This window comes from Clarias gariepinus, chromosome 7 (genome assembly GCF_024256425.1).
Source record: "Clarias gariepinus isolate MV-2021 ecotype Netherlands chromosome 7, CGAR_prim_01v2, whole genome shotgun sequence".
In the NCBI taxonomy this organism is placed as follows: Eukaryota; Metazoa; Chordata; class Actinopteri; order Siluriformes; family Clariidae; genus Clarias; species Clarias gariepinus.
The window spans coordinates 19943955-19971751 of NC_071106.1; the positions used below are offsets into that span (position 1 = coordinate 19943955).

The 27797-nt window shown below is 37.6% G+C and overlaps 3 protein-coding genes across 3 annotated transcripts in view; 1 reads left to right on the forward strand and 2 right to left on the reverse strand.

Annotated features, from left to right (window-relative positions):
* Nucleotides 1-5854: 5854 nt before the first annotated feature.
* On the reverse strand, nucleotides 5855-15492 carry synm (synemin, intermediate filament protein). The gene is made up of 4 exons (XM_053501100.1): nucleotides 14550-15492; nucleotides 12929-13053; nucleotides 10706-10776; nucleotides 5855-10552 (listed from the first exon to the last, which is right to left on the reverse strand). Exons 1-4 carry the CDS (start codon nucleotides 15345-15347, stop codon nucleotides 8322-8324), a joined length of 3225 nt encoding a protein of 1074 aa, XP_053357075.1. The 5' UTR covers nucleotides 15348-15492; the 3' UTR covers nucleotides 5855-8321.
* Nucleotides 15493-17681: 2189 nt separating this feature from the next.
* Nucleotides 17682-22134, forward strand: pgpep1l (pyroglutamyl-peptidase I like). Its single transcript, XM_053500113.1, has 5 exons — nucleotides 17682-17736; nucleotides 17824-17876; nucleotides 18377-18493; nucleotides 21548-21774; nucleotides 21947-22134. The coding sequence occupies exons 1-5, from the start codon at nucleotides 17682-17684 to the stop codon at nucleotides 22113-22115; spliced, it is 621 nt and encodes a 206-aa protein (XP_053356088.1). The 3' UTR covers nucleotides 22116-22134.
* A 106-nt stretch (nucleotides 22135-22240) lies between these two features.
* The window catches only part of igf1ra (insulin-like growth factor 1a receptor), a 94750-nt gene continuing 89193 nt past the window's right edge, over nucleotides 22241-27797 (reverse strand). The window contains exon 21 of the mRNA XM_053500271.1: nucleotides 22241-27785. Coding sequence (XP_053356246.1) covers nucleotides 27359-27785 — 427 coding nt within the window. The 3' untranslated portion in view covers nucleotides 22241-27358. The remainder of the gene's footprint in view (nucleotides 27786-27797) is intronic.

Here is a 27797-nt window from a genome sequence, read left to right on the forward strand (position 1 = left end):
CAGCATGGTAATGGCTTGGTGATGCTCAAGTGTGTAGAGGGTGAGATGGATTCAACCAAGCATCCTTAAAGAAAACGTCATCCCATCTGCTAGGAAGCTAACACTTTGGTGTCATTGGACCTTCCAACAGGACAATGATCCCAAGCATATGTTGAAGTCAACCACGGCTTATTTTCAGATAAAGGGGTCCTAAAGTGGCCATTACAGTCACCTGACTTAGATCTAGTTTAAAAAAAAAAAAAAAGGAGTTGCAGCATACAAACCCAAAAATCTTACTGAACTAGAGGCCATTGCCCAAGAGGATTGGACTAAGATCTCTCAAAAACACTGCCAAAAGTTTGAGACTAAACATTATGTTTGCAGCCGGTCACCATAGCTGAAGGGCTCTCAATACTAAATACTAAAGATGTTCTTTATCAAGAGGTCGAATAATATTGATACTGCAGTAGTCATTAAAAGTATCTTTTTGTGTGGACTGTCTATCTTTTTGTTGTATTAGTTATGTTGAGCTATATAAATCACTCTTGTTTCAGCGATTTATTATAAACAGCTACACGTTAGTAATTTTATTCAAAACACGCTTATATGCATTAACTCTGAGAATGACAGTGATGAGAAACAAAGCTGTGCTTTGTTTTTTTATGCTCAAACACAAAGTTACAGTCCAAAACCAAATAAAGAAAAAGCCCAATGTAGACGCAGTGCACAGAGCGGTGTTTAGTTAATATTCATTTAAGAAAGATGTGTTTAGTTAATATTCATTTAAGAAGTCAGACAATTATGTCCCTTTTGGACAGCGTCACAACACTACGAGGCACTGTAGAAACTCTGTGTAGTAAGGATTTCTTCCTTGGGTGTCAGGTATCCATAATTGTACTTTGACATAATATAAATTGTACATATATATTTTTGTCCAGGCATGAATATCAACCTACCCACTGCTCTCCAAGAAAAAAATGTTGTGTAGGTTCACAATGCTCTAATAGGAGGCTCAGACCTCCATTGGCCATATTAGTGGTGATAGATTGCTTTGCCCCTTTTTTAGCAACAGCATTCTAAACAGCAATATCTCTATTCTTTTCTTCCGGATGCATTGGTGTATCATAAAACCTTGCATCATGACCATAATATGCCCTCAAGTATAAAAGGGCTATGTGGGGGGAGAAAACAACTAGGGTTATATTTTAGCTTGAAAACTGATTATCATTCTTAAGATATTAGATAATTCTCAAGAAATCAGGCAATACCCCTGAACATTCTGCATTGATCACTAATGAGGAATTGTAATGTTTCCTCCCAATGGTCCATTCATTTATTTATGTTGTTCAAGTCAAACTAAGATTTTTGATTGTGCAGGATAACAAAGCACAGTTATGAGTAACTCTTTTTATTTCTCTATATAATCCCCTGCCACACTAAGAGTCAGTAATGTACAGGGGGTGGGGCAAAGTGCTGTTGGTGAATGATGATACGTACATTTATCACAGGCAGATGTCTCTGTTATATAAGTTGGCAACAAGTTATCCATTGATTTTCAAGAATCAGGTGTTCCATTCCTTTTTTTCATGGGAACGACCACATGACCTTACGGACATATGGCCTTCCTTATAACATTGCACCTTTCCAATGTTTAAGTGTAGATAAGAGTTTCATCACTATACTGTCTCATTCGTTTACTCCTTCATTCATGAGAAATTTCATCAAGTCCCAGTTTGACTCGAATGCCCCTAGTATAATTATGAAGTTTTCTATATGTTGTTTGCTTTTCAAAGGTTCATCATACAGTATGTGCCTAATACAGTTACACAATGTTACATGTTTTCTTTTTGAGGCTGTTTCCATCTACCATTTGTAAACTATCATGGCTTTCCTTGTGGCCTGAACCTTCCAGCTTCTTCAGGCAGTCTGTCAACATACTGTAGATTACATTTCGCTTAAAACCAAATATAGAATGGAGGAGAGATGATCCTGAAGAAAAACTGAAGCAAATGGTAATGTGTTGACAGTATATCCACATTTAGTGTGTTAGTGATGCTTTATGAACTGGTAATGTTTTCTCTCACTGAGGGCTGAAGTGTCAGAGCTATGACTCAGAGAGCTGGAGCAGCATGTCCCTGGACTACGCTGCCATTTTAAAATCTCATCACCACCTTTCCTCCCTCCACACAAAGATGTCTGTGTGAGACTAATCTGACCTGCTTAACATGGCAAAAGGATTTTCAAATAACCTTTTCACATGATTCTTTTTATTAGAAACGAACCTTGGTAAGAATATAAGAATTGACCTATGCATAATTAAAAACACTTAGATGTGTAAACTACAGTATGACGTGTTCAGGATTTAGCACTACATTAACTGTTCTCATGAAATAGTCTTCTCCTGGAGGGCGAAAAATTGATTTACTACCTTTTAGCTCCTGGTTCCAGAAGGATTTAAGCAAGAGTTGATGCTGTGTTAAAGGAAAGCAGTGATGGTGTTGATTTAGGATTAGAATACTTTTAATGCATGCTGATAACACTCAAGTCACATCAACATTCACAGGAAAAAATAATGTTTGTTTTTTTCATCAATGATGCAGTTAAAAGTTAAAACATATTTTGGCATTTTAAATCAATTCAAGAAACCCTTGATATGCTGACGGTATCTTATCTTCTTATTGTACACCATTGGTGTATCTGGGTGTATCTTATTGACACCATTCACAATTAGTCAATTAGTATAAGGTCATTTTATTCAGTATAATCTGCCAGTGACATAATTTTTTTCTTTCATCCAATGAAATGTAAATTGAAAAAAAAAAAATGAAATACTGAGTAACAGTGCAATGAACTGGACTTACTTTGAATTTGTATCATAAAGTTTAAATAATCACAAATCATCCGGTAATATCAAAGTCAGAAGAAAATAACCATTAAATAACCGTCAAAATAAAAAACTGTTGTTTCTGGATAGCCCTAGAGCTCCTATAGAACATATCTAAACAAACTCCGTCATGGAAACCATACAATTCTGGGAAACTATCTATCAAGGTTTCGTTATAACATCCAACTAAACACCATATAATCCTTTACTAGACAACTGTGACCAGAACAGCATAAATATAAGGAGGACTTGTGTCAAATTTGGGGGATACTTATACAACATAGTGCCAAGTTGTTATGCGGATCGCTGTGACGACCCCTCGATGGGAACAGCTAAAAGACCGACAACCTTATACAACATAGTGTCTGTATGTAGTGGCACTAGAACCTGTGTATTTTTGCAATAGAGTACAGAGTCATCCCAATGAAGATGGCTCCGTGCAAGTGCTCACATTACATATTTATGTTTTCCCAGGCAGAGCCGTTAAACATGTGGTAAGCTCAGCTCATGACAGTGATGATTAAATATACTGTCAGTGTGATTGTGGGAAGAGCTATTTTGACCAGAGTCTCTAAGGCACAGTGATTTCAGGACCGTGTTCTAATCCTGACCTTGTGATGTAGTAAAATGTCACACAGACTGACATTGTGCTATGCCAAGTAAAAACTTGAAGCCTAGAGGCTTTAAGCTTCAGAGACTTCAGAAGGTCAGTTAAAAGCAGACTTGCCTTAAAAGGCCTTAGTAGGAAAATAACATTCATAAATGATCTGCAGTAGTAAAATCCTCAAGAGTGTCTGGATGCAGCCATAAAATTACAGATATAAAATTCCTTTCCCTCCCTTGTTATATCAGACATGTTGTTATGCATAACACAAAGCATGGGTTTACTTTTATCTGCCCACATTTATTCTACATCCATTCTTGGCACCAGATATGAAATAAGAGTGCTACTGCTAGTGGTAAATCAAGAATGCCCTTTGTGTATTCTCTGTCGAACTGTAGCTTTAGAGCCGAAGAATCAGAATCAATAAGAATCTTGTGCTGAAGTAAATAAAACTTTCTTTCGAAACATTCAAACATACGGTGATATTTATGTATTTACAGTTATTATCCAGAAATTCACTTCAAGACAGCATATTAATGGATAATTTCTTGTAACAAGCCTCCTCATTCCTACAAGGCCCTCTGTTGCTATGTTGCTTTGTTGCTGTATCTAAGGATGAGACAGGTCCGGGTTTCAGGCTCTGTATCAGCGATAGGCTCATCTTAGGGCTGCTAAATTTTCCTTAATGTATAATCCTAGACATGGATCAGATTTTTACCTCTGTAAGCAGCACAACAGCTGCATCCCAGAGCAACACAGCCATGCTTTCAGAATCTGGATAATATCCAGTTCACAATTGATTGAGAAAGTGTTTTATGTTTGATGATTTATTGCGCCAGCAATAGATCCAGCTTATGTCACTGTCCAAGCAAGTTGGCTTCACTCTTTTCAAAACATGCATGTAAATTGATTGTCTGAGCATTATCCATAGGCATGAATATGTGTATGCATGATGTTTTATGTGTGATTGACATTCCATTCAGGGTGTATTCCTGTCTTCTTCCCAGTATTCCCATAATAGGCTCCAGATCAACTGTTCCGCTGACCGGGATTAATAAAATTAATGTAAGATACAATAATTCAAAATAAAGAGACAGAAGCCTACTTGTATAACCAATGTCGGTTACAAACATATTCATGGAAAAACTGGCACACTGTTTTAAAACTGCCTTCCTGTTGAGAAATTGCCTCCATTACATCACTGCTGCCTTGAGACACAAGTGAACAAAACACTGCATGCAGGTTGTTCCAAGCTTCTGAGGTTTTTCCTACTCTTTGGTCATTAAGGAAACACTAAACAGTGGGTATATCGGTTTTGTGTTATAGCTATCCTTGATGTAACATGAGGTAATTCTGACCACAGAATGTTTTGCTATGTTTGTTATTCCACTGTATAAATACTGTATCATGGAACTGGGTATTTAATGCCAAATACAACTGCCGTATCCCAATATCCCTAGCTCACCCCTGCTCCTTATATAATAGGTAAGTGGAAGTGCCGAGGAGTCTTTAAGTTTACAAGGCAAATCTGAGGGATAGATTATTTGGATTATTTTACTACCCTGGACCTTTTGTTATATCTGTGTGCAAAATTGAGTCAGCAGGCAGCCTTTCCTCCTACTTACCCAACAGTGCACAATACTGACATTAGTATTAGAACTACTGTGATGTATTAACTTGCACATTCATTTCCTTTTATAGTAGTACAGTGAAAGTGTATTCCTTAATTTAATAAAAAGCAATAATTAATTCACCTTCATTCTCTTTCAGTAGTAGAAATCTGCCAATGAAAAAATGTCATATTTATAGTAAGCCAGACATCCGCTATTGTAGTTTTGGGCTTTCTAGGGGATTTTAGCTTAAAACAGTATCCCATCTGCTCCCTTTAGAAAAGAGTCTGACCAAAGACTACACTGATATCTTCATACTTTAGTACTGTACTGTGGGCTTAGATTTCATATCAAACTTAAAGATTCAGAACACTGACTCCAAAGCAGACAGGATGATTTGGGTTTATTTTTTGTTGTGGCATGAATTTAACATACCCAGACAATGTGAAAGCAAAGTAGAAGATAATGTTTCCAAAAACCACCCGTCTCTTAATATAGAAAGAAACATTTACTTGAGTGAAAGTAATGCATAAAAGGTTCTAACAAGTACTAATTTATACCCAAAGTATATAAACCGGGTATAAATTAACACACACAAATAAAAGAGACAAAGATAAACCCAAGGCTTAGTTAGCAGTAGCATCAAGCATTTATTGTTATTATTATTATTATTATTATTATTATTATTATTATTAATATTATTATTAATATTATTATTATTAATAATAATAATAATAATAATAATAATAATAATAATAAAAACTTTCAAAATGATGATTAAATTTTTAATTAGGCTACTGCACATCCACTTCTAAACAAAGCTTTGGTTTATCAATATTTGTGGTTATACAGTATAGTCATAATTCCATCCAAGCATAACACTCTCACCAGTGATAAACCAGGTGACAAATAAATGTAAAACTATAGCAGGTTAAAAAAAATCACAGCCAGCTTAAAAGAAACCTGTTCTTAGTGTGAAACAGAAAGTATATGTTTTAATTTTGAAAAAAAAAAAAAAAAAAACTATAGTAGAGTTATTTAACATTTCAAATAATACTGTTCTTAAAAACCTGCACAACTCTTTAGGACTCATGCTATTACAGAAGTGACTTACTGGATGCACCCTGGCTTCACTCACTTTTTTTTTCACTCCTTCTATTACAGCTATGTGGACCATGAGTAAGGGTCCCAAAATACACTTGTTATGTAGCGTGCTGCTAGACGCTAAGTCAGTGACCACTAGGCTGACACTGTTGCTCATAAAAAAAAAAAACACTTTACTTTATATCTCACTCTCTCTTTACTCACACATTCCTAAACCATGGAACGATCCTAATGTTAGAAGTGCAGATAGGCTGGATTTCCGAATGCCATGCTAATGTTATTTACGGATTAAAGGACTTAAGAAGGACTAGAAGTATAGTCTGGAACCTCTGGTGCTCATTCTGACAACAATCACATCTCACTATAATAAAAAATCAGCGATCAAAATGTAATCCACTTCCCGTTTTAATGAACAAGATTCCATCAGTTCTTGATTTTTTTAAAGGCATCTCATTTTAATCAGCATTTAATTAACAAGTTTAGTGGGTATCTTATGCTAAATCAGAATAGTCACAGGAAAAATATATTTAAGGTGTTTTTATGTCTTAGTCACATCATAAAAATAAAATTATTTTTTAAATTTAATTTATAATTGAATCTATACTAGACAATTTTAATTGTAGACTGCTATAATTTAACAAATTTACATGTTACATTGAAACAGAATCGTTATCAAAATATTAATATGACAGTGCATACTGTAAACTAAAGAATACATTTTAACAAAAATGAAGCCAAAAACATGTGAGCAATACTAAGTACCTCATGTTTCAATAGCGTGTAGATCTATCTTTAGCAGCAATTATTTAAAGAAATAGTTTCCTCTGTGACTTTGACTTGGCCATTCCAAAATATTGATTCTTTGATTTTTCAGCCCTTTTGATGTAGTTTTACTGGTGTGCTTCAGATCATTTTCCTGTTGCTTGACCCAAGCTTTACAGTAGCTGTCTGAAGATGGCCTCACACTTGCCTCTAGAATACTCTGGTATATAGAGGAGTTCATGGTCAACTCAATGACTGCTAAATGCCCAGGTCTTATAGCTGTAAAACAAGTCCAAATCATCATCCCTTCACCACCATGCTTGACAGTGGGTATATGGTGAGTATGCTGCCAAAATGCTGTTTGGTTTTTCATTATAAAAGGCACTGGGCATTAAGGCCAACCGACTCCAATTTGGTCCATTTGTCCATGGGACATTGTTTCAGAAGTCTTGTGCTTTGTTGAAATGCACTTTTGCAACCTCAGTTGTGCTTCCATGTTCTTTTCAGACCAATGAGACTTTCTCCTTTCAACTCTTCAAAACAAACCTTACCTGTTCAGTCTTCTTCTAATTGTGCTGCCATGGACAATAAACATTTAACATGCTCAGTGAGGCCTTTAGGGTCTGAGATCTTTCTGAGAAATTTCATTTCTCTGAGGATTTAAACTTGAGGTGAATGTGCTGGGTTGTCCAATTCTGTGAAGACAACTGTCTTGAATGTTTATCAATTTTTCCACTGTAGAATGTTGTCCAACTCCAAATTGTCTGTAAAGGGTTATAAAACCATTTTGGAAATTTTAATCATTTGGAGTTCAATGTTCTACAGTTTTGTCCTTGTGTTAACACAAACCTGAACGGTCCAGACCTAAATGCTTTTATAGAGGTCTGCACAACTGTTGATAATTGATTAATCAAGGACCAATTAAATCATGTGGAAGCAGTAAGCAGGTACCTAGTATTGCTTGCATGTTTTTTACTTTTTAGCTTCATTTTGGTTAAATAAATAATGGCATGGTGAAAAAAGTTGTATGGTGTTAGTACTCTGAGGTTTTATTTGCCTAATGATAAGACCCACTTTAATTAGATGCTTTTTATGTTTTTAAAAAAGGGGGTGGGGGGGGGGGTACTAACTTTTTGACATAACTGGATATTAACTGACTCATTCCTTGAAGCTTACACAACAAAAAGTAAGAAATGGCACAGTGATAAAATAATCTGATTGCATAGAAGGCAAGCCTTTAAATCCTTGATAAGTGCTGCTGTCTAAATGTGTTGTAAAAACAATGACAGTAACAAACAATTCATCATACCTGGTTACATAATCGGCATTTTTATTTGGATCTCAGTTAATGGTGTTTTACTGTATATCTGGATCTCTTTTAGTCCTCCTGCGGCCTTTCAAGATAAACAGTAGCTATTTTTTTCTCTTGGTAGACCTTTAATGAGGGGTCAGTCTGTAGAAACTCTTGCACATTGGCTCCATTATCTTTCTGATCCTGAGAACTTATGCCTTCTATGCCTGGTGCAGATGCGCTGTTGTTAATATCCATTTGAAATGTGAAAGACCTCTCATTAGGCCCCAGCCTGATGATCTTCTCTGTCTTGCTAATTTCATGATCTGAGCGCAAGCCTTCAGTTTCCTGAAGGCTGGTCATCCAAGGCATTTCCCCTTTCTGGAGCTCCTCTGTGGTGAGTCTGATGGTATACTCATCATCAACTCCAGCACAGTGTGCCTGGTGGAAGTCAGAGCTGGGAGACCGCAGTGCTGCCATCACCTGTTCCTGTAACAAGTCATCTCCCTCATTTTGAAGCAGACCAGAATCCTCCAGACTCTGGGAAATATTAACCTCTGCCACAAAGGTCATTGTTCGATCATCTGGTGATTGCTGCACCTTCTGGATGTTAACAGACAGGTTCTCAGAACCTTGACCAGCTTTGGTGAACGAAACAAGTTCTTCTTTTAGAGCTCCAGATACAGTGCCCCCTATCTGCTCCAGTGCTTCCTTTAACTGTTCTCTGGGGTCCAGTGACTCTTCTTGTAGGATTTCCAGCACTGACTCCTGCATACTGGGAGAAACATGCACCTCCTCTTCAAAAAAACACTCTGAAATTTCTGGAGTGTCTCTTTTGACATATTCAGGGGACTCGATGTTATATTCCCCTTCATCAGAGTACCTCCTTTTTATAGGCAGATTTTCTTCCTGGAAGTATCTCTCATCTGAAAGATCTTCCACCACCCCATAATGTCCATAAGACATAAATCCTCCACCCTCCTCTGATTCAGACATGTTGTCTTCAGGAGTGGAAACAAAGTATTCTTGTGTTTCTTGGCCCTGAGAATAGTATGGGAAGCTCTCATCTCTTGGAACTTCCTGCACCTGCACAAATCCACTCTTGACATACTTTGAGGTTTTCCCAAACTCCTCAGTGTTCTCGTTTTGTTTAGCTGGTTGAGGTTCATTGTCTGGTTCTTCAATGTGAAAGAACATGGACGATGGTTGAAAGTAAGGCTTGGACTTAACCTCCACTGTCTCTTTAATTTCAGCTTTCCCTTCATCACTATGAGATTCCAGTGGTGCCCCCATTATCTCCACTTTAATCGACTTGTTTTCTAAACTTTCACCTTCAAGGCCAAGATGCAGAAGGTTCTGAATCATGCTTCCTGTTGGGGTTCCTTCAATGTCCTCCAGAGAAACTTTATGTACCCCCTTATTAAGAAGTTCCTCAAGAGCAGAGCTGTCTGTCAAATCCAGATCCTCTTCCATTTTTGACTGCAGAACTATCTGAGTCTTTGTACTTCCATCCTCTTGCTCTGTTTTCTCTACATGGTATGTGATCTTTGAGTCACCAGATGAACTGAGCTTGGTATCAAAACCAGCAGGTTTAATGACATTCTCAATAATTTCTTCCATAGACACAGAGTCCAAAACTTTTTCCTCACCTGCAAATATCTTTGGTCCCACATTCCCAGAATCATTCAAATCTTTCTCATTTTCTTTTCGTTTCGCGGATTCATTATGCTGGATAAAGTGTGTTGAATCTGATTGTACTGTTACATTGACATACTCTGCTTCGGTCCTCTCATCTTTTATTTTATCTTTCTTATCCTCAGATTTCTGCTGGGTTTCTGCTTTTCTGTTCAGGCTCATCATGGGTGGTGTCACAACTTTCACTGATTTTATTTCTACTGTTGATGATGCAGTGGGAAACACTTTGTTTTGTATTTCTGCCTGGAAAAGATCACTTTGTGGGCTTTTAGACACACCTTTGATGATTACCCTTTGTTCTTCCATCACATCTTTGCTGGTCTTACTAGTAGAAACCTCAGGTTTGGCTGCACTTGTTGCACAACCTGAAGCCTGTTTTGCTTTGGTGAAAGCAAGCATGTCTCTTCTTGCAGCAGGACTCTGCTGAGCATGGTTTGAAACAGCGATAGGCAAAATCCTGGAAGATTTGTTGAAATCAACCTGTCTGGAAACTGTAGAGGTTCTTGTGCTTGAAACAGGTTTTATATTCCAGACATCATGGATTAAATTCCTTCTCACTTCTGGTCGACTTGCTGTCATGGTAGAGGCTCTTGGAGTATAAGGACGGGCTGGCAATTTGATATCTGTCAAAGAAAATGCAAGGTTTTACTATCCAAAAATTATGCCTCAGTGTTATTCTGTAATGTATTTAACAATCCTGAATACTGAACATTACAGACAGTAAATGAGAACAGCAAACTCAACAAACAAACAAATAAATAAATAATCAAGCATACCTATTATTCTCTCTCTTGAATATTGGTCAGTCCTCTTCTGAGCATGTGTACCTTCACCTTCTAGCAGGGCCCTGAGGAGGCATAAAATCAAAGGTTGAATATTTTCCTTAAAAAAACAACAACAACAAAAAAAACAACAACATATGGGTTATTTCTGTCACCTGTCCTTAGTATGCTGACCACCTTGCTCTGTCATCCTGAAGCAAAACCTCTAAAGTGAAAGGAAGACAATACACACAGGGACCTTCTCCCACTGATACAACATGCACTTGAATATGTAGTTACAGATTGCTCCTCACCATACCCAGTTATTTTTCTTTTTTTTTAACCTACCTTAAAGCTGCTAGAATAACACTTTGTGGAAATATAGTTCAGTATAGTCCCAGCGGACGATCCCTCGGGATCTGCTCAATGACCAAACTAAAAATAACAACCACAACATGCTCTGTTTCTATTATGGCTTAGAATGTAAAGTTGTGACAGACACAGAGGAAGACTTGTTTTGCATTCTTTACTACACTGCCACAGAAGAAATTATAAATATTCCAAGATAATACAAGCCCGATATTTTAGAACTTTAGAAAGTAAGCCAACAAAAAAAGGAAATTTCTAGCACAATCATGGCAAGAAGCAAACAACCAACAAAAAATTCTAAGCTTACTGAAATGTCAAACACCAGCGAAGCAGGGTTGTGGCGGTAGGGAGAACAGCTCACTGGAGCCTTCTATAAAAGGTCTGGAAGTCTCTTTGTGTACATGACTGGGAGGTGAGTGAAGATGCCTGTCTGAATCCCTGTTATATTTCAAACCTGAATATATTTTTGTTCATCTACACTACCAGTCCACTTTTGGACACACCTTCTAATTCTATGGTCTTTCCTGATTTTTTAAATTTTGTTTACACATTGTAAAACAACGCCAGTTTAATCATGGTGCTTAATGGGTTTTGCACTTGACAATACTGCTTTTGCAGGAACTAAATATAATCTAACTTTAAAATATGCTTCAAGAGCTAAATCTGGACAGAGTCTGTTTGGCTATAAATATCAGTACGGTGTTTGGCATATTGTCGAAAATTTTAAGGCTATACTGTTCTATTTGACTCTTCTGAGTAGAGAGTAACATCTTTGTAAAGAAATGTTTTCTGACATGGTTGTTTAAAAAATTAGAACTTATTTACTGAAGCAGTTAGTATTGTATAACTTGTTTCCAGCTAAAACTGCAGGATTTATACAATGGAAGGATCTTAGCTATTTGCTTAGTTAATTCCAGGTGGTGACTTTTCTTGGCAGGGCAGTGTAGTTGAATACTATCATTTGCTACACGACTTAAAAAATGGGTGCAAAGGTGCTTCTTTTTCATTTTCTTCTTTTTCTCCTTCTTGGATCCTACAATGCCTACAATTGCCAAATGCAAGGTGTGCTGGAGGAAGAACATTTACAGCCAAGTATAAGAGTGATGACAACCACTCAACCAACAGTACTAAAGGGAGCCACATATGATAATGAACATAAAACTTTATCAGAAGACGAGGCCCTGCATGGAATGTGCTCTGGCAAGGACGGACCATAATGGTGAGGGCCTCAGTGCCACCATTATGATAACATTGAGTGCTTTGGTATTCAAGTACAGTGACATGTTCAGTGACATGATGATGACATACACTTATTGTGTAAACTGAACAAACTGTGATATACGGTTGTAGTTATGGCACTGCTAACATTAGGGCAAAGGCAATCATTTACAATAAAAGGACCCTAATTTAGTCGTGTCCAATTTCTACTCGTCACTAGGGGGCTCCCACATTAAGGCTACTACTACCACTCAGTCTGAAGGGCCTAAGACTATCATGCGTTTTCTCCAAACCACATGACGCCAGCCAACTCCATCTTTTTGAACTGCTCACTTACGCTCTGTTAGTGGCGGCGTAACACACTCAGAGGACAGCGCCATGATACAGCGCTCACAGACGCCCCTGATTGGCTGTAGAGCCGTGATTAATATGGGAGCACTAAGTACCTCTCATCCCTCCCCTCTGAGAGAGCTCGGCCAATCAGCTCATTCTAGACCACCGGCTGCGAGAGGTTACAGCATTCCCCAGGGATTGAACCAGCGATCCCCGGATGATAGGGCGAGGACTTTACCACTGCACCACTTGGAGGCAGTTGGAATGTTTTCTAAGAGTATGTATTACTATGGATGGTAATCTTAAAAGACTTTATACCTGTATGCTGCCACTTCCATGCCAAGTCCCATTTTGACCTGTAGGAGTTCATGATGATCTTTCAGCTTTTCTGATACAGCATTGGCCAGAAACATATGCTCTTGTTTAAGTTCTTCAACAATTATCTGCAGAAAAGAAATGTAAGTTAATTATTCTAGCCATACCATTAAGCAGCCTTCTGGACTATACCTTATGCTATACAACAATGCAGACGAAACCTGAAGTGATTGGTGAATGTATTGGTACTGATATGATGCATTGTTATTATTGTGCTGTTCCATGTAACATAAGATAATATTCTTCTTTTAATGGATTATCACAGGCTATCAAAACATTACTAACAGGTATTTTAAGTATTTCCTCTTGCGGTAATACACCTGCTAAGGATCTTTTCCAACAACTTACTACATTACACTGCCAATGCACCATTTAAAGCCTGATGCCTGGTAACTGGCTCATAGCCACTTGCCTAAAGTAGGACACTAAATGATTAGTCAAGCACATCGAGTACATAAAATGCCATAGTAACCTTTAAATCCTCTTGTGTTGTGCTCGTTGTCAAAGCAGTCTGAATTCACACCACTATAATTATCTTACAGGGATGAGTTCACTCTGAAGGGTTTCTTCACTTGTCCCTCTACAAGATGCCTTTAACATTCTTACACCAGAGGGGCGCTAAATATTTTATGTAAACAAATGTATCAGATTACCATATTTAGAAACATTTTTGGAGCATCCATTTAATAGATGCCACGCAATATGAATAGTACACTCAGTGATTTAGGTGGACAACAAACATGACTAATTTTGTTCAAGCATAAAAATCTATTAATTTTTTCGATCAACCTTAAAACAAAGATTTAGGTCTGATGCATGATGCGTGCAGTGTAATGCACCCAGAGATCAACATGACCCTTTTTTAACATACATCTGTACGATTATAATATGTACTACATGGACAGAAGTATTTGGTGAAACCTGTTAATTATTGAATTTAGGTGTTTCAATCAGGCCCCTTATTCCCAGAGAAGGGCAATTTATATGTTTTAGCATTCCAAGACATTGTGGAAAATGCTATGCTTCCAACAATGTGACAACATTTTGGGGAAAGCCTTTTTCTATTCCAACATGACTGTGCCCCAGCGCACAAAGCAATGACTATAAAGACACGGTGTGCAAGAACAAATTCCCACAGAAACACTCCAAAATCTTGTGGACAGCCTTCAGAGAAAGTGGAGCTGTCAAAGCTGAAAAAGGGGGGAACAACTCCTTATTGAGGTATACTGTATGTGCTTGAATATAATGCCATTGCAGGTTTGGCCAAACACTTTTGTCCATATAGTGTAGTATACAGTAGTTTAATTTTAGACCAGCTCAGAGGGGTTATGTATTTTTAATCACTGCACTAAGAGGATTGTATAAATTAGTCTCAGAGCTGGGGGAATTTAAAGGCCAGCTGCTTATTTTAGCCTTCAGTGCTGTTTTTTTTTAAAGGGTGTGGTTGTTTATCTACTGGTGTGGGCGTGGTCATGTCAATCCCAAAAACATAATATCTGCAGCATCTGTACTATTAATAATAATGATAATAATAATAATAATAATAATACATTTATTCACATACCTGATACTGAGTGACGTCTTGTCTAAACTTTTCCTGCATGTGCATAAGATGCTCCTCGAGCTCCAGCTGTATTTGAGAGTGTTTCTCCATTTCTGCTCGCAGCTTGTTCAGCTCTTTTGCGTACTCGACCTTTTCCCTTCTAATATCTTCAAGCTTCGACTGATCTGCTTTTATCGCTTCTTCCATCTCCTCAACCTGCTGTCGATACATCTCAAATGTCTCCTTCCAGCTTTCAGACAGACTAAGCGCATAGTCCTGGACTTCCTCCGAAGTGAACGCTGGTGGCCCGTGATACGTCCGAGTGACTACAGGTAAGACCCGGGTGTGCACGCAGCTCCTGACGTGCGCGACCTCGGTCCTGTGAGCATCATGTAAAAGCGCACATTCATCCTGCAGCTGGAGCAGGCGCTCCTCCAACGCGCTGTTGGTCTGAAGAGCACGCTGGAGCTGCTTCTCACAACCTTGCAGCTCGCCATCCAGACCTTTGCTGAGCGACGACTCGTCGGAGCGCATGGCCTGGATCAGCTGAAGTTCTCTGCGCAGCTGCTCCCTCTCCATCTCCGCTCTGCACTTTTCAAAAGAGAGTTGTTCCACCAGCCTTCTCATCTCTCTCAGCTCGGCCAGGCGTGTGCTTTCCCATTCCTCACACCTGTTACGCCTGATCGTGTTGATTTCCGCTATCAGGAGAGCGTTTTCTTGCTCCAGTTGCTTAGCTCTGGACAGGTAGTGCCCGAGCCTCTGGTTCAGTTCCTGCAGCTGAAGTTTCTCGCCTTCGAAAGACCTCTTGAACTGAAACATGTTCTTGGTAAGTTTGTGAACCGGCGGGTTGAAGTGAAACAGCGTTAGGAGTTAGGAAAGCTTACTACGCCTTCGTGTGTGTGAGGACGAGCTGTGGTGCTGTGCGCTTAAAGCCGACTGTTCAGGTGCAGAAGGGAGGCGCGCGCTAATGATTCACTCCTCGGTCAGTCCGCAGACGCAGATGGAAGAAGAGTCCAGAAGCACTGTGATGGGATCTGGCTCACCCATGTGGACACAAATGGACAGTGCAGAACTGTTCTGACGTCAGTTATGCAGCCTTACGAGGGAGTGGGCAGTTCGACCCACTTTATAGAGTCTGAAGGCTGCGAACGAGCCGTTTAAGTGAACCGAACTATTTGATTCATTTGATTCACCACTCGGAGGACTAGGTGTCTCCAGGGTGTTTTCTCACATTCACTGGTACATAGACTACATTTGACGCATAGATGGGAACACAAAGGGTGAATACTAAATTTATATTTACATAAATTTGCTCAGATAAAATATGAGTAAAATATTTTTGATGTGTTAGATATTTACATCTATTTAAATATAGATTTGAACAAACAAATGATGATTGATTGATTGATTGATTGTCATTCAGACAGCTGAACCACTTCATTATTAATTAGATCACTTCTCAGAACAAAAGTGGAAAACACATCAAAGTATTAAAGTATCAAAGTACCAAATTCGTATCTGTTTGTTGCAATAAATCCCTAATATAGAGCTAGCGGTTCAGGAATCTGTGTACACGACTCTGAGGAATCGAATTATTTCAGATTCACTGATTCAGACAAGTTCTAATCGCTGTAACAAACAGAAGCGCAGTTTAACTTTTAATTTCGAGTGAGTTTAGTTCAGGATGACAGAGTTTTAAGTCGAAAACCTCAGAAATCATGCTTAGGCTATTTGGAAACAAGCTTTGTTTTTACTTCTAAAACTTTACGAAGGACATGGACTGTAGTAAGCCAGAACTGGTTGTAGTAACAGGTGTGTAAAGGATTAGTTTGTGACTGCTTGTGAAGCTTAGCTCTTTTTCTATTATATTTGGTCTTGTGTGTGTGTGTGTGTGTGTGTGTGTGTATTTGGGATTACTTTCTAACTCCACTTTCTAACCAGGTCGTTCATAATTTTTTATTAATTTCTACATGCAATAATCATCTTCGAGCAGTTAATGTTCTACTCATGTTCTGTAAAGGCTTCATAACGCCTCTAATCCAAGGTTCTGTTTGTTATCTGGTGATTTTTGAGCCTGGTAACTCTAAGTTTAGATCTTGCTTTCTTGGGAAGGTCTTCATGGAAGCGAGTTTCATGGTGCTTGATGAATTTTGCACTTGTCAATACTGTTTTGAGGTCAGCAAGAACTATTCCATAAATGCTGATTTACATGTCTTAAAATTACAACTGACTGTTGTTGTTGTTACATAATTACCTAATTCCATATGTTATTTCATAGTACTATAAAATAAAATCCACAGTACTATAAAATAAATCACTGAACAGAAGAAAATAGCAAGGGATCCTAAAACTTTTGAGCGGTTGTATGTATATATATATATATATATATATATATATATACACACACACACTACCGTTCAAAAGTTTGGGGTCACTTGCAAATGTCTTTGTTTTTGTTTAGTGATTTATTTTCTACATTCTACAACAATACTGCGGATTTCAAAACTATAAAATAACACATATGGAATTAGGTAACAACAACAAAAACAACAGTTAGTTGTTATTTTAAGACACAGAGGTCAGCCTTTCTGTAATAGTTATTGCAAGAACAGTATTGTCAAGTGCATTTGCAAAATCCGTCAAGCACCAAAATGAAACTGGCTTTCATGGAGGCCATCCCAGGAGGGCGAGACCAAAACCGTTCATTTAGAGTTATCAGCCTGAAAAATGACCAATTAACAGCACCTCAGATTAGAGGCGTTATGAAGTCTTTACAGAGCATAAGTAGCAGACACATCTCACCGTTAACTGTTCAAAGGAGATTAATGCATTTTTTGGACGCCTTCAGCATTCCTTTACAATGTAGAAAGAAAAATAAAAATCAGGAACGAACATGGAGTTAGAAAGTGACCCCAAACTTTTAAACGGTAGTGTATATATACACACAACCGCTCAATATTTATATATATATATATTGAGCGGTTGTGTGTATATATACACTACTGTTCAAATGTTTGGGGTCACTTTCCCACACAATGGGCATTGGTGGCTCAGTAGGTCTCGCCTACCATGCAGAAGCCCTGGGTTCGATTCCCAGCCAAACCTCAGCCACTGGATGCTGTGCTGGTCTTAAGCCTGAATTAAATGGGAGGGATGTGCCAGAAAGGGCAACCTGTGCCAAGTTGTGCGGATCAGGTGGTCCGTTATGGTAACCCCTCACCGAATATATACAACAAGAGCAAATCTTTACAAACAATATATATGATATATAACGGTGTGTTTTTGTTTTTTTCAGGGTTTGGTCCATTTCGAAAATACCTGGTCAATCCAAGTTGGGAAGCAGTTAAGGTTGTTTATCAATTTTATGATTGAAAGTGAAACAGTACTCTGCATGAACCTAAGCCACTGTTTAAAGTAATAATAATAATAATTATGCTGTTCATCATGGGAGCAATTTATTTATCATGATGATGTTAGTAGAATAAGCATATTTTATTTAGACATGTTAAAAGGATTGTTCTTAATGTTGCATTTGCATATTGCTGATCTGATTGCCATGTGCATTTGCAAAATGCTGTAAATGTAAATATTTTATGTACGAAAAAAAAAAACGGACAGTAGAGTGACCATAATGATACAAACACGTGTAGTCTATAATCTATTAAGCTGTATTTTTTCATATCATTATTGCATTTTTTTCAGGCCTATGCTGCTTTTTTTTACATTTCAGAGTCTGCAATGTCAGGAAAAAAGCCACAACTGGCTCTTTTGAAATGCTCACAATTACCAAGGCAGCGGTCTCCATGTAGAAATAAGTGTCTATAATACATTTTAATGATTTCTCATAGGGTTTAAAGAGAATGGGCCTTGGAGACAACTTTGAGATTCACATTGTAGAGATTCCTGTGTGTTACTCAAAAGCACAACAAACCATTGCTGAAATATGGCAAAATCTGAAACCAAAGGTAAGCAGACTGCTTTGATACACTAGAAAAGGACATTACTTAATTTTCAGGCATGTTGTTATTTGCCCCAGACGCTTCACCTCCTTGCCGTTTTGGGAAACATACTGCAATACTATGTCCCCCACATGAGATTAAGAATAAATTAGTCATTCTTGCTTGTTTTGAGCAAACATCTGTTCTCAAATTGCAGAGCTTTATACCCACATAAACAGAAAAAAATGTAGAGACTAATAAGCAGTATTGGAATTATAAAAATTAAATAATTTTGGGGCAACTTCAGTGGTGAGCTGAGGTTACTGTCTTATGTGGGTTTCCATGGGTTACACTTTCTTGTAACTCCAAGAAAAAATGCTGATAGATGGATTGGTTATGCTTGGTTATGTAAATGTGTGTGCAAGATGCCCTGGAATAACCTGTTATTGCATGGCGATTTCCTGGTGTCTTCCAGCTTTACTTTCATCTCTTTTGGAATAAGCACTGGATCAGCTGTTACACTGATAAAAATAAACAAATAACAGAATTAGTTTTTCCAAATTCTTTATTGAAGAAGCTGGTAAACACTTTTGGTAAATGTACTGTAGGCCTGTTCCTTTAGGGTTCTAACATCTATATGAATAAAAAAAAGGTTTCGTCTGCACATTGGTTAGAACTCTTTAATAATATTTTTACATTTTATATATTGAAGGACCTGAAACCAGTTCCAGAAATAGATTTGTATCTCTGTGTGTCTGTCTGTATGTCTGTCCAGTCAGATTTTGTCACAGCATCATGGAAAAAACTGGCTGGACAGAATTTAATGAAACTTTCTTTAGTTTCTTTCTTTGAGTACTTTGGTATGTGCCTGAAGTTAAACCTCTGCCATAAATGAAATCCAAATGTTGAGTGGAGGTGAAGTTGAGCAGTTATGTGCCAGATTAGAAACTGCAAGTTTTGACCTTGTTTTACACATGCATCAAACTGTGGCTGCGTCTTGAATCGACCGCTGGACAGAATTTAATAAAATTTTGGCATTACTTAAGTATTTTCCTGAAGTTTAACCTGCACCTGCCTGTAGTGCTAGGTAGGTTTGGGCAGCCTTTTTTCTCCTTAAGAAGTGAAATTATAATTTAAAAACTGCATTTATTATTTACCCAGACTTTCTTTGTGTAATATATATTTTTTTGATAATCTGAATCATTTAAGCGTGACAAATATGCAACAACAACAAAAAACACACAGGTAGAAATACTTTTTTACAGCACTGTATAATAACCAATTGTTATTTACGTACAATTGTTTTAACTGATCTTAAAATCTCCTGTTGTTTAGAAATGGCTCTAAGAGAAAATCCTGACTTAAATCTACATTGTAAAAAAAAGCTGCCTCAAAAAAAAAAAAGTTTAGTAACAAGTTGCACTGCTTTTTTGAGTTTTTTCCCATTTTTAGAGAAATTTGCTGGCCAAACAAAGTATTTCACATTGCTGTTTAGTTCAAATTGCTGTTTAGTATGTTCCTAGTTCAAAATCTTAAGTTGACTTGTAATTTAATATTTCTCTAGGGTTGACTTAACCCAACTTTTCATCTACTCAAAAAGAGGTAGGTTGTCTCCCATTTTAGCCCATTGAAGTTGCTGGTTCAAGTAATTGTTTTTCTATAAAAACAAATTGGCCTAACAATATTCGGCCAATAATTAAATAATTAAAACACAAATTTTAATTAAAAAGAATATTACTTATTCTTCCAAAACTAATCAAAGTTAAAACAGTGATTTGCCTGAAATGGGAGAATAAATGTTCTATTTTGTCTAAAGGTCAATAAAATACCTTGGTAACACCAGATGCTTATCACTCTCATACTGATTTCTTTATATTACAATATCATAAAGTGTTTGTTTTTTTTTAACTTTATTTTTTTTTTTTTAACAAAGAGGTAAAGTTTTTTTCCCCAAATGTGATAGACACAAAAAAAAAGAAAATTGAAAAGAAAAGAAAAAGTTTCTGTGAATCTGAGGGGAGCATGTCTCTCCAAGTCCGATAAAAATAATTTGAATGGCTTTATAGGTGTACATCCAGTCCTTTTGGAATTCAATGTTCAGAGCACAGACCTGTCCAAACATCTTTTCTAAAGCTAAAAGCTTTCCCGCAGCCACTTCAACAGCTTGTTCACGCTCCTCCAGTAGCTTTAAAGGCTCTGACCCAATCCTCTGCTGCAGCCCTCTGGTTAAAGAGAAGTCTTGTAAAGGCAAAGATAAATACATTTCACAGATTATCTATTTATGATACAAATTTAAGATATTAATTAGGCTATAGACCACGGGAGTTTGTTAAAGTTGCTGGAATTCTAATAATGTGTTAAAGATTTTGTTTCATATTTATAAGAGTTTAATATTTTTAGGAGTTTTACTTTGTCATTCTCATGAGTAACATGTTTATACTCATGAATATAATATTAACAGTCTAAAATAACCTGTAAACTAACTGAAACAGGATTTATTTAAACAAAATAATAAATATTTACCCAGAATAAAAAGTCCACAAAACGGCCATCTTCACCCCTTTAATACAGCTTCAGTCTGGCAGGGGGACGGGATGAGGGTCTTATGAATCACATGATTGCATTTCGGTAACGGTAAATTGCTGGCTCAATTTGATTTTTTTTTTAGTTTATTCAGTTTGTGTTTTCAAAGTTTAAAAGAACACAATTTTACTTGTACCACTGTAAGAAATACTACTGTAAGAAGTTGCAAATACCCAACAATTTAAACACACAAACGTTACTTAAATAAATTATTTAAATAAATAAAATCTTTTGTTCCAAATTCATGTTGTTCAATCATTTAAAAAAAATAGCTTCTTTGAAAAAAAAACTACTTTTAAACTTCAAATGAGTAAAACATCTATGTTTGATAGTTTTATATTTATAATATTGTAATAAGAGGAAACTAGTTTATATTGAAGGAATTTTCACTAAATACTACATACTTTTTGCATTATATGAGTTATATTTGCTTGATTGTTAAAATGACTTGGCAACAAGAATCTGTCCCTGATCATATCCAGTGTCTCTGGTCATCAGGTTGCTATCCATGTGGGCATAGCCTCAGGAGCCAAATGCATTATTCTGGAACAGACAGGCAAGAACAGTGGCTATAAGGACAGAGATGCGTGTGGCGTCTGCCCAGTTGATAACTGCTGTATTCGAGAAGGGGAAGAACGACTGGACTCCATCATAGACATGAGGTTAATTGCCAAGTGCTTAAAAGGACTTGGACTGGATGTGATCTACTCTAGGGATGCTGGGAGGTTTGTGCTTTATTTGTAGAGTGATTACAGATTGTTCTGTTGCAATATATTCTTGCCATTTCAAAGTTTAAAAGTTTTAAAATTTAAAATTTAAAAGAAAGTTTAAAAATTATTCAGTATGTTAGTACAATGTGCAATTTATGTGCAAATATGTGTTTTCTTGTTTTTGCAGGTATTTGTGTGATTTTGTACACTACCTCTCCCTCCATTATGGGCAGAGGAGAGCAGCACTCATTCATGTGCCTGCCTGTGGCAGTCTGGCAAGCCCAGAACAACTGGTGCCTCAGCTTCAGACCATTATTCAGGTCATGTTATGCCAGCTTGACCCACAAAGGATTTGACCTACAGTAAAGCATCAGAATGCAGATGCAGCCAGTATCTCATGAAGCAATATATATAGTGCTTAAATAGTCTGAAAGTTTTATAAAGACAATACATAAAACTCAGCACAGGCATTTTATCCCATTCACTTTTTTAATTCAAAATTTAAGAAAAAAAAGAAAATACATGAAAATTCTTCAGATACACATTAAGCCAATGTCATGTAAAAAGTATACCATCTGAACTAGAAGTGAGGAGAAAATAAAAAGCGAGGAGGCCTCAGATACATAATTTACGAGAAGACAAGTACCAGTCGAGCTGTTTCACCAAATCAGTTTCTATCAATCAGTTCAATAACAGAGATAAGAGTTCCTTGCAAAAAATAAAAAAAAACCATTATTATTAGTGAAAATATCTCAGTACAGTAGAACAAGGCCCCTTTACATTTTATTTAACTATTTTCATTTTATTTTGTATTTTTTCAATCCGGAATGCCAAGCAAAATAACAGTGCCTGGAAAATGATGTATATAAAACCTCAAGCTAATTATTGCAATTAAAATGCATCTATGCATCTTCTCTAAACCTGAGGTTTTGTATTCTGAGGAAATACAACAAAAATTAATGATACTTGAAAAAAGGAAAAAAAAAATCAAAACAAACCAAACTCTTTCAGTCAATCGATCTTCAGGTATGCAAAGAACGGTCACTGCAAGAAGCGCTATATCTACTGTAAACGTTTCTCTTAAAAAAAAAAAATCTAGTCATGTTAAATCTCTCTCATGACTACCCGTAATCTACTGGACATCACTGTCCTATTTGTGTCTGTGTTTCTGTAGTAGATTTGTAACCTACAGTTAACTAGGGACCTTGGCAGCATTCAACAAAAACTGACATTCACTTTGGAACAAGCCAACCCTTTTGTCCATTTCATTACAGAAAAACAAACAAACAAATAAATATCACTGATCTATAGTAATTATTTTTTCTTAATATAAAGACATCAAAATCTACATCACTACATCTACATGTGATACACTCCCATCCATATACATATGCAACAACACAAGTACAAGGCCTTTCAAAGAATGGTGATTTGGATTAACATCTTGTCCCATTAGGAACGCCATTGATTTTTTTTCTTTTTTTCCATCCTATTAGATTTTTTTCCAGCAATCTGATCTCCCAACCAGGTCTCCCCATCACTGGCCACATTTTTTAGCCCTGAAATTCCTCTTACAGAAGACTACTACGAATAGAGAGTAAAAGAACATTAAGTGCTACGAAGCAGAACTCAGAGTTGGTGAGATGTTATGGATGGCAAAGGTTTTTGTATGCTTTAAAGTCCTTTGCCAAGTGTGAAACCTACATCGGTGGTCTAATGCTTAGTTGACTTTAGTAAATGGATGTTTGGAAAACCATTCTGCTGAGACCGAGCACCTGTCCAAAGCTCAGAATAGCCAGTTGAAATGAAGAGGCCTTGAAACAGACAGAGGAGCAGCATATTGGGAGCAGCATTACAGAAGAGAGATACAATAACTGAGACACTTCTGTATTTCTTGATATTTAAAAAAAGGACATGGGAGAGGTTATTGTGTGAAATGTCTGGAGGAAACAGAAGGAAAAATTAAAACCAAATCAGCACAGCATGCAGTAACATCGTCTGTAGAAGGCCAAATACTTAAATACTCGATTTCCCAAAAGCACATACTTCGGTGCATATTTGATGTTTTAGAACATATTGAACCACTTAGTTGAGATTGAGTTTCTTACAAGCACAAAAATGTGTAATGTACATCTTAGAATTTCTTATAGAGGAACATCTTATAAAATAATCATTATTTGCTGAGATAATGATAATGCCAAACATATTTTAATGAAAACTGGCTCAAGACCATTTAAATATTTGGCTGTGTCTCCGGGTGTTAAGCGTTAGTAGAACGGTGAAGGAATGATGCAGTGGTACTTTTATAGCTGAAAGTGAAACAGGTCTGATCAGTGCTATCGCAGCCATTCTGAAAGAGCCAAATCAGACTAAAAAAAAAGGAAAAAAAGAAAATCACGTTAGTATGTCTGCTGCAGGATGTTAGAGTTAGAGTGGGGGCAAATGTGACTACAGAACTGCTCTCTGTCACTGCCAAAGCTTTAACACTTAAACAGAATGAGATGATATTTATAGATCAAGAGTCACGCATTGTGACTGTTTCATGCCTGCATCATGAAATATAACGTTGGCCAAACAAATAAAATCAATGCAAAATAGTGGTTTAGCTGGCTATACACACTGATTTTATATATATTTAAAAAATCGAATTGTAAATGCTTTGGAAATTCAACAGTTTGTGTTGAGGCAGGAAATCAATCACAGCAGTATTTGAATAAAACCATGAATGCCATGAATGGTCAAAGCCAGCTGCATGATTTGAGGATTCCTGGTTGCAGAAATCACGTTATTGAGTAAAGAGAGAGGGTGGCTAATTCTGTGTGCGAATTCTCTGTCCGAAATATTATATACTACGTCCTTTTTACTTCTGCTATAAACACGTGAGCCACTTCTACTTTAATTTTCATCCTTGCATTAAGGAATTGTATTTATTAATTTAATTCCAACATTAGTCCATAAAATAATGTTCTTTTCATAACAGTAAAAGAGCTTCAGGCTTTTATGATGTGGGATGCAATTTGGAATGGTTGTCATGCTGCACAGCCTTCCTCTCTCCAGTCCTCTGAGAGCATGTGGTTTGTGATGCTGATGAGGTTTTTCGTCTGGAGACTGAGGTTTGTCTCCAACAGACGTGAGAAAATAGTGAGATTTTTTGTAGATTTTCTTTTTATGCACATACATACATAATAAAAAAAAAAAAAAGAGTGAGGTAGATAAATGCGTCAAGGAAATGAAAAATAAAGTCCCCCAGTCATGACATCATGGAAAATACAAATAAAAACTTAAATACATTGGGCCATTCATACAGTGATTTAGGTAAAAATAATAATAGAATAAATAACCCTACAGAAGAGGAGAACAGCCTTCTGTGAAGGGACAAACTACACATGGGCAACACTTCCCAAAGTACAAAGAGAGATCCTTCAAAAAAAACGAGTGTTTTTAAAAACCAAAAATGAAGCGCTTTCATCGAAATAGAGTTTAACCCGACCGTGTCTGTATTTGGTTTGCAGATGTTTCATCAGAGAAGGCTGCACCCATTGAATGCGAGCCTATGCTGAGTCATGTTGGAGAATGCAGCCTAGAGCAGCATGACGAGCGGTTGGGCTTTGTAAGGCAGGACCTAAAATGACCCAAGTAGCCCTGTCAGATGCCAAGCAATTATATAGCTGGGGTGATAGTGATAGAAAAAACACAACAAACATAAGATGCTTCTTGACTTTAAAATGAGGCACCGGGGGAGGCAGACAAATTACTGTACACACTCGTATGGGAGGCAGAGCAGCAAGAGAGAGCGCATTTACACCAAAGACAAAGCGACAGATTAGAAGGAGGAGCTGGGACAGGGATGCGTGGAAAGAGCAAAATCTTAACTCTGACCTGAGTTTCTGTTGCACCTAGAGGGCAGGACTTGGTGCAGTGCTAGACAACTGGTACAAGGGTGCCAAAACTACTCACACAGACCAAGGGCATCTTAAAAAATCTACACAAACACAATAATAATAATAATAATAATACATTAAAAACAGGTGATGGATTGTATGTGGCAATCTAAACAACCTCTCAGTGGAAGGGGAAAAATCTGTTTATTAAATATAATTTTTTTCTTCTTTTTTGTTTTTCGTTCATTTTTTGCTAGAAGAGTATAAAGCATAAGAAAATGGACTGTAGTGGAGATCATAAAATATTAAACCTGAAGGATTTCTTTATATATATATTTATATATTTATATATATAAAACATCCTTGAAGAAAAAAAGGATAAAATAGCAGCTTCTTTCTGTACAGACAAAGAACATCGGAGCCGTAAAAAAGGTATCAAAAGTGACGAACCAGTGATGTGTGTAAATGATCTGGCGGTCTAACATACAACTGTAAGACCTTCATAGAATTGGCGGATTTGTATCGAGACAAATGACTAGTTGAACAAAATACCTGCTGTGTACAATGCCTCAAAGTCTTTGCAAACTGCCGATCCTTTTAGCGCAAACCGTTCGCTTTGTACATGAGGCGATTTCGACGGCCTCTTATCTGGCTCAGCACTTTGGAGCATGTACTTCGTCTTCATTTGCTGTCAGACTGTTTTGATGTCACTTGAAACAACACATTGAGGCAGTGCATCTCTCGGATGCTGGAGTGGACACGGTCACGTCATGGTAGGACAGTCGAAGCTACGCCGGAGGGAAGAGCAGACCGACTGCTTTCACCAGGAACAAAAAGCATGAGGCCAGTGTAAGAGCTAAAGTTGCTTGACTTCAATACTTTCTCGTCCAACCAAAAATTTGGGAAGTAAGCAGGGAACATAAACATTCTGATTAATAAATATGAAAAAGTAGTATTGATTTGGCAAACAAAGAGAAACAAATCAGCGGTTACTAAAAAGTTGGAGCGGATGACAGCTTGCTCGACCGGACAACAGTTCTAACGTAAGAACAAAGCTATCCTAGCAGAGATGCTGACTACTCTACCATGAAAGAGAAATGTGACAATAAAGCGAGTGAGGCAGAGATGTGCAGCATTGCAGAGAGGAATGTGTGTGTTTTCTTCTACTGCAAAACCCCACATACACCTCTAGGCTTGCGCACACACACATACACACACACACACACAGACACACACATACACACACAAGCCCTTTAAAAAGTGCTCAGAAGTTGGGCTTGTTAGCTGATACGCAAAAAATTCTTTTTAAATACAATTCTCTGGCCGAGAAAATGCTTAAACCTCTTTAAACTTCCTCTAGGAAAAAAAAAAAAAAAAAGCAACAAAATATGATACAAAAGAAATTACTGCTGCAGCTCCCCAGTGTGATGGTTATGCGAGTCCTTTTAAATATTGCCAGAGCTTTACGCAGCCTTTCTGTGTCCCACACGTAAAATCATCCACTGGGATGGATTAAAAAACATCAAATAATAATAACCATCATAAAAATAAGTAAGCAATGTACTGATTTACAGTAGGACATTGTCTATCATTGTCGAAATGGACTCCATCTTTGCTCCTTGAGTTTATCTCATCGACCAAGAGGGAAAAAATTGTACATGTGACCACAAAACATGGGTAAGGGAAGTTACAGAATACCGTGTGCACGTGGGGGCAATTCAGCAGGCCGACGACTGCGGCAGCGGAAGCGCTCGTTCGTTTTTGCGGCTGCCGTTCATGTGCGCGTACGGCTGTGTGTTATCGAAGTGCGAGTCCAAGGCTGGAGATGCTGTAGAGGAAGAGGGCGAGGTGGAGGGTGTAGGGACCGAGGTGCAGGTCATAGGGGCGGAGGGCAAAGTAGCAGTCTCGGTAAGCCCCTGAGAGGAGGGTGGAGTCAGGGTGGAAGCAGGGTCCAGCGGGATGTTCTCCATGTTCTCCACCTCCACGTCGAGCTCCTCGGTGTCCGGTGGCTTGTTCTCGTCACTGTAGAAGAAGCTGACGTCACTGAAGGATGGCTCTAACTCCTCCTTGATGCTGCTGATGATCTCCAGGAAAGAGGGACGCATCTTGGGATTGTACTGCCAACACATGCGCATCAGCTCGAATCTGTCAAACAGA